General features: G+C 43.4%; 1 protein-coding gene across 2 annotated transcripts; it reads left to right on the forward strand.

Annotated features, from left to right (window-relative positions):
• Positions 1–1,460: 1,460 nt before the first annotated feature.
• Positions 1,461–7,030, forward strand: LOC144528621 (uncharacterized). Of its 2 annotated transcripts, XM_078267332.1 has the most exons (5): positions 1,461–2,888; positions 4,137–4,260; positions 5,119–5,184; positions 5,314–5,436; positions 5,623–7,030. In XM_078267332.1, the coding sequence occupies exons 2-5, from the start codon at positions 4,137–4,139 to the stop codon at positions 5,724–5,726; spliced, it is 417 nt and encodes a 138-aa protein (XP_078123458.1). In that variant the 5' UTR covers positions 1,461–2,888; the 3' UTR covers positions 5,727–7,030. The 2 variants fall into 2 exon arrangements, with proteins under 2 accessions (XP_078123458.1, XP_078123449.1); XM_078267323.1 differs by having other exon boundaries at positions 1,461–4,260.
• Positions 7,031–7,592: the final 562 nt, after the last annotated feature.

Genomic DNA, 7,592 nt, shown 5'->3' on the forward strand with positions numbered 1-7,592 from the left:
TCTCGATGTTCAAAATTGGGCATACGGTTCAAAAGTTAATCGCATGGATGCAACACCAACTTTGACTCATTGGTGGCGCTAGACTACCTGTGGTGCAGACCTAAAACTTGGTGAAATGAATTATGGGACTGTCACTAATCAATATGCCAAATTTTATAACTTTTTACTGTACGGTTCAATAGGCTGCCATAGACTCCCATGGCAGAGGAAAGATACGTAATAATAAGAAAAGGTAGAATCACTAATGGTGCCTCGCAGCTTCGCTGCTTGGCTCCCAAATAGTCTGATGATACAATCATTCTGAGCTTACTAAAAGCAGTGAACTGTCCTTCCTGGAATGGCGTGAGAGCAATCATCTCTAAAACTAAGGAGATGATCTTTGATAAGTAAAAGAAGTGGTACACTATAGTTATAGGAGACGGTGCAGTTGAGTAAGTGTCCTCTTACAAGTACCTCGGCATCCACATAGACAGTCTGCTAAAATGGAATGTGCATTGTCTCCGGATATTGTCACATTTTGACATTGTGAAGTACTTTACATTACATTTTTCACTCAACCAATACAACTTGCAGTCAAGACAGTTAGTAAGGCTAATCACTCACTACTGATCACCGAAATGCAACAAACCGTAAACTCATCTTTATTTCCCCAGTACACCCTACACATTTTGAGGGCCTCCCGGATCCAGGAAAATACCTCGAGGGTGGATCCTATAAATGTCCATGTTGTTATTACGCCACCAATATTTTGTACACGATGAGACTTCACCTTGATACATGCAGCTTGCAGTGCAGCACAAAGGTAGGGTTTGTTGGGATGGACAATATGTGTATGCTTGATGTTGAGCACCAGTCCCAGATGGATATGTAAAGGATAATGAACGACACAGCTTTGATTTATTTCGTTTAATTATGCACACTTTGGCTTTGGCCGTTATCCCTTACATATAGGCCTAGGTGGTAAATCCATGACATTCTACGATTATCAGATTTAGTAAAGATTTTAATGTTTAAAGGGTTTTTCATCTGTAAATGTAGCCGGGCTTGCAGGACGTCTGAACATTTTCACTGCATTCAGTGCAATATTAACATCATACGAAAGGACCAGTTTCAACTACATATCAGCAGTCACCAATCACCAGCCTCTGCACCTGCCACCATCACAGTGTCCGGCCTCTGCACCAGCCACCATCACACAGTGTCCGGCTTCTGCACCAGCCACCATCACACAGTGTCCGGCCTCTGCACCAGCCACCATCACACAGTGTCCGTCCTCTGCCCCAGCCACCATCACAGTGTCCGGCCTCTGCACCAGCCACCATCACACAGTGTCCGGCCTCTGCACCTGCCACCATCACACAGTGTACAGTCTCTGCTGATGCCTCTGTAGTGCCTCCACCACTCATTCGCAAAAATAGAGAATCAGTGGTGTGTCCACACTGTGGTCAAATTTTAAACTTGCAAATACATCTCCAGAGACGCCACACACCAAAAAGAAACGGACATCACCGCCTAACATCACCTGAACTGCCAATGAATCGACTTTGATAACGGTGTATTTGCAGTTGTAAAATCATTTGCCACCCCCAGCACACCATTCCATGTCATTAAGAGGACTTGGGGGCAAATCCAGAAAACCCAGTGTGAGATGGACATCTGCAAGATAAATATGGAGGAGGTTGGGGCTCCACTCTCCTGTCTAGTTAGCATCTCCAGCCCTCCTCCTAAGAAATATCTGTCTGTTTTTGAGCCAACGGTGGCATACTACAGCTGGCTTGGTCGGGTCACGGTCAGCTTTGATACTAAGAAAATAACTTGACATTTGCGAAGCCCCGTCAGTCCTGCATCCATAAGTATGTTGCCAACTGGCATTTATTTCAGACCGATCAGGACTTTTTAGGAAAACTAGATGTCTTGAAGCAGATGAAGGAACCATGCTGTTCAGTGAAGACATAGAAGGTGCAGCGGAGGAGGAGGAAGGAGCGCATTATCCACCTACAGACAAAACACTTGTCTACCACATCTACCACAATAAGAAACTCCCAGCAGTTCTTCCCCGTGACAGTCCACACCAGCTCATTCCCGTCTGCCTTAATCCCACCTGAAACATTTTGCACAGAATGTCCGGACAATGCTGAGTGAACTAGCACTCATCACGTCCAAGGCAAAGATTGTTTCCATGACATATGTCATAAAGGGAAGGTCCTTCTTTTATTGTGCACCTGCTGTTTGAGGGTGTGTGTATTATTATGCTGGTTTTAGAAGAGCCAATAGATATTGTGATAAGGAGATTGAATGACACTCAAATCAAATCATGACAATCACCCCTTGGTATAACATCAGTGCAAACATGTTATTGTGGCTCTTATTCTTCCCCTTAGTTTTACTCTTAAAGCCGCATAGGTTCATGTTTCATCCATCTCTTCAATTAAATTAACCCTGAACAGGAATTTCAGTGTACAGCAAGTGGTGCAGTAGGTATGGCCTGGTGTACAGATACCAGGAGTGGTCTGATGGTATCCACAACTTTGATGATCTCACACTATTGTCTCTTGTCTCACCTTTGTGTCTTCCTGCGAAACACTGGTAGGAAAATCATTTATTCAATAAGTCTTTGATTCACTCACTCACTTCACTGACAGATCAGTTGAATTTCAAACATATAATGTCAATGTTGATTTTGCAGACTCCCCAGGCTGTTGGTACTGTTATCGAGGCGCTTGAAAAAACATCAGGTAAACGTTACCCATCAGCGCAAAGAATTCTACAGGCTTACCTGACCTTTGAAGCTCTTTGTGACCACAGCTACACATTTGCGGCTTCATGCGGCTATCATCCTGTGACTGTGGTTATGGACCTGCACAAGAAAGGAGTATTTAGTATGTCTGGTAAGTGTGTGTGTGTGTGTGTGTGTGTGTGTGTGTGTGTGTGTGTGTGTGTGTGTGTGTGTGTGTGTGTGTGTGTGTGTGTTTGAAGCACCACATATTCAACTTGCACAGTGTATGGTATGACGGTAATTTTCTTGAAAGTGAGCAGTATTGAGAAACCACCAGCAGATAGGATATATTGGTACAATAGCATTAACAGTGACACTATGATATTTAGGAACTGATATTGTTTTTAATACTAAATACTAGAGAAAGAAGACTATATTAATGGTAAAGAATAGAGAGCTTCAGATACCTTACTAGGCGAGCTATTTCTTGTATTTCACTCGTTTACACTAGCTAGACTATTGTTTTCTATAGCCAACTCAAATATTCCTTTATCTTTACCTCAAGTAAATGTAGCTAAGTGAAGCAAGTAAAAGTCACTAACAACAACTTACAATTTCACTCTGTATCACTCACTGAGTGTGCGGTAGCAAGTCCAGACCAAAGATTTGCGACGAGACAAGATAAATCCTGCAGCTATTTGCAACGCAGCGGTCAGCAGCATTCTGAAAGCTGCCAGTTTAAACCAATGAGAAGAGACAAAACGGTGTATCAACTTCACAGCCATTGACTCTTTGTACTTCTGTCTAACTTTTGACTTTCTGGCTTTTTTGTAGCTGGATATATTATTTGTTGTTTCTAATATAGAATTTGGATAACATTAATGATAGTGAGATACTTGCTACAGTTGCATTTTGAGTCATAAATCGGCGAAACATTTTATTTCTCTGATTTACTGCTTTGTTTTAATGCTGCCTGGCGCTCTCTCTCTTCAGTAACTCTCTACCTCGCTCGTCCACATACCGTTACCGTGCAAGCAGCCGCTCGTAAGCCTCTCTCTAAAACACTGCCATTTCGACCAGTTGACAGTTCGTGAAATAAAAATAAAACAGACTGCAGTGCACGACGACACCAACAGATGAATGGTGAAGGAAGATTGATTCCACGTAGTGAGTGATACAGAGTGCACTTTAAAAAAAAATAAAAATCTAATTATTATTTTTCTTAATATGATTTGGGGGGGCTTAGGAACATTTTGGGGTAGCTTCAGCCCCCCTAAAATAGGCCTAACGACGTCCCTGCCTTGAACGCTAGATGAATGAGTAGTTGTGTGTATGTGTGTGTGTGTGTGTGTGTGTGTGTGTGTGTGTGTGTGTGTGTGTGTGTGTGTGTGTGCGTGCATGTTTACATTGTGTTTTACAGATGGACGATCTGCGTGGCTGTGTGGGCAGTGTGGTGTGGGCAGACATTGTCAGCAGACTTCAGCAAGAAATGAAAAATGGAGATATCTATGACGAGGTCTTCTCTCAGATCTGGGGAGCTTTAGGTAACCAGACCTGTCTTGCAACCAAATGTTTTGAAGTTGTACTTCAACAAGTTCTAGAACTGGTCTGTGGACAGCAGTGAAGGCAAATCCATCAGGGCATCTACCAAGGTTATGTTCTCGCTCTCTCTCTCGCTCTCTCTCCCTCTTTCTTTTTGGCTTGTTCTTATAGGTGGATGGGCAGTGGTAACCTGTCCATGTGCCGTGGTCTACGCTGTAAAGTTTAATATCAGAGCTGAAAGTCCACGATATTATACAGACATTCTGCTTTCCAAATGTCACACTCTACAATTTCGCCAATGGTTTGGCAACCCACGCCATCCATAGAGTGCCAGAAACTTTCCGGCCGCGTGGTGGCAGGTTGCTTGAACCTACAGAGAGCAATATTTCACGGGCTACCTCAGGTGAACTCAAAGTTACCTTAACATGGCTACATAACAAAAAGAAGGTGCCAAACAGTGATGGACACCCTCTCACTGGGTCATTGGATCGCTACGCTCTTTATGATCGTTTTCATGAAGATAAAACAAAGGACATGAGAGATGTCCTGCGAAAAGTAGAACTGGTTCCAGAGATCTGTGGCTTGGTCAACAGCCAGTCTGCCGGACAGCTTTTCTCCGGGATGAGGCAGAATAACCATTTCCTGAACATGATGACCTCATCTTCACGTTTTCTTAATGAGAAACATTTTGCAGCATTATAACAACAACAAGAATGCTGTAACATGTGAACAATATGTGGCATTCACCAAAAAGTCTAATGCGCAATATCCTTGAGCATCAAAGCAGAAAGCTGAATGAGATGCTGGTTTTGGTGATTTTCAATTTTTTTGTAATATAAAAGATATTTTTTTATCTTAAGGTCCACAATCTACAGACTCCTCCACACTTCGGCAAAGTTTGACCGATGACGACACCCTTGGAGCAGGTACGTCTGTGTTATTCTGGTTGAAGCAGTACGTACTTCATACTTTTATGTATGAATCATTGGTGTTGTACCATGTTGTGTGTTGACAGCTGATAACATTGTGTTAATGTCTTTGCAAACTTATCTTAGGTGCACAACCTCCAGACAACAGTAATGTTTCAGCAGAGCAAGGCCCAAGACCAGTTGAAGAGTTGACCGATGTGGGTCCACAATCTACAGACTCATCCACACTTGCGGACACCCTTGGAGCAGGTATGTCTATATGTTATTGTGGTTGAAGCAGTACATACTTGTTTCATGTATGAATCATTGATGTTGTACCATGTTGTGTGTCGATACATTAATAGCTGTCCAACTGTATAACATTTCACAGAAGTATTGCTTTTGTCCTTCATTAGTGTTCTCCCATTTTGTTTTTCGATATCACTTCAACGACAGGCATGCTGTGTGGATCTCACTGTGCGGATCTCACAAGTGTAGGCTCAATAGAGGTCAAGAGATCGTGCACCGTGATCAAGAACAAGTGGTACTGTGATTGTTGATGGTCATAAAAGAAGACTTTTAAGTGGTCTTTGAAGTTTTAACTAAAAAGTACTTTGTGTTTTACAGCTAGGTTATGTCTCTTATTTGAAATCATGTCTCTTATTTGCACATTGCCTCTACGGGGTGAAAGTCCTGTATTGTTTGAACACACTTGCTGAAATTTATTTAATGCTTAGTAGAAAAGCTTCAAGACGCCTCCTGTATGAAGAAACTAATCGCACACATTGCTCAGCTGTGAGTTTTGCCCATTCTTCCACACAAACTGTCTTCAAATCTTGAAGGTTCCGGGGGCATCTTCTATGAACTCTGATCTTCAGTTCTTTCTAGAGGTTTTCAATTGGATTCAAGTCGGGTGATTGACTGGGCCATTCTAACAGCTTGATTTTCTTTCTCTGAAACCAATTGAGAGTTTCCTTGGCTGTGTGGATAATTGCTGAAATGTCCACCCTCGTTCCATCTTCAGCATCCTGGTGGATGGCAGCAGATCCTTATCAAGAATGTCACGGTACATTTCTCCATTCATCCTTCCTTCAATTATATGAAGTCTGCCAGTGCCAGATGCTGAAAAACAGCCCCACACCATGATGCTCCCACCTCCAAACTTCACTGTTGGTATGGTATTTTTAGGGTGATGTGTAGTGCCATTTCTCCTCCAAACATGGTGTATGCTATGACAGCCAAAGAGTTAGATTTTGGTCTCATCTGACCAGATTATATTCTCCCAGTATGTCATTGGCTTGTCCAGATGTTGTGCAGCAAACTTTAAGCAAGCTTCCACATGCCTTTTCTTGTGCATGCAAAGATGCCATGGCGGTTTTACTGACGGATTATGTCCAAGTACATCTCGCTGCAGCCCGCTTCTCTAACGCTATTACTATGCAAGCCACAGGGATCATTTGGACCATTCCCATGTAGTTACATAGTCACTGATATGGTCATAACCACTACAGTGCTCAATTACCTATTTTTGAGGGGGAAATACACTACAATTTTTCGTCGCGAAGGCATGACCTGTCCTCTGGAGGACATAGCCAGACCACGGGCTCTCCATGGATTGTTGTCGGCAGCGGGAGGCGATGAAGGCGGCAAAAGCAGAAGTGAGGATGCTGGTTGGGCTAAAGACACTACCAGACATACCTCCACTGCCAGCCAAGCCTCCTACTCACCAATGCCCAGGGCTGGACCGGCCAGCTGGCATACCAGGCATTTTCCCGGTGGGGCAATGCATTATTGGGCCGAATCGCCGATATAATTTATAAGCCTTTTCTTTTTTCTTTTTTATGGTTGGCCAATAAAGAACTTACAGCGGCCCATTGGTTAATTGTCTTTATTAATCAAATCCAGGAATCCCCTTCCCCACTCCCGGCCCTGAGACACGAGCTGTAATAGGTCAACCCGTTCTCATTCCGAACTCGTAAATGGGACGGCGCTAAAGGGACGGCGCTAAAGGGACGGCGCTAAGGGACGGCAATAGTCCCGACCAAGCGCGTTTACTTAAAGGAGACTTTTAGCGTCAATAAGAACGACAAAGGCACCTGACCAAGCGTCCATATTTTACGAGATGAGTGTGAGAACGTGTTGAATAGTTATGCTTATGCTGGAAGTTTAGCATCCACGTTAAAATGGACAAACGACCACCAAAGTGCAAGGGAGGTGCAGAGAAATTACGGGAGAAAAAGATTACGAATCTTTCTAACATGTTTGGAGCTGTAGTAGCTGCTTCAATATCAGCATTACCTGAAGTAGAGGAAGGAGGAGAGGTGGCTGGCTATACAGAGAAGCAGAAACAACATTATGACAGGGAAGAAGCCGAGGAGGAGGAGAGTGACCACGACAGGGCCATGGGAGCGAGTGAGGAAAGATGG

The sequence above is a fragment of the Sander vitreus genome, chromosome 2 (assembly GCF_031162955.1).
Source record: "Sander vitreus isolate 19-12246 chromosome 2, sanVit1, whole genome shotgun sequence".
NCBI lineage: Eukaryota > Metazoa > Chordata > Actinopteri > Perciformes > Percidae > Sander > Sander vitreus.

Bases quoted from the DNA above. Each gene is read 5' to 3' on its own strand.
- LOC144528621 (XM_078267323.1), top strand. From the start codon at position 4,137: ATGGACGATCTGCGTGGCTGTGTGGGCAGTGTGGTGTGGGCAGACATT. The intron at 4,261-5,118 runs GTAACCAGACCT...TTTTATCTTAAG, and splicing joins TCAGATCTGGGGAGCTTTAG to GTCCACAATCTACAGACTCC. The intron at 5,185-5,313 runs GTACGTCTGTGT...AACTTATCTTAG, and splicing joins TGACGACACCCTTGGAGCAG to GTGCACAACCTCCAGACAAC.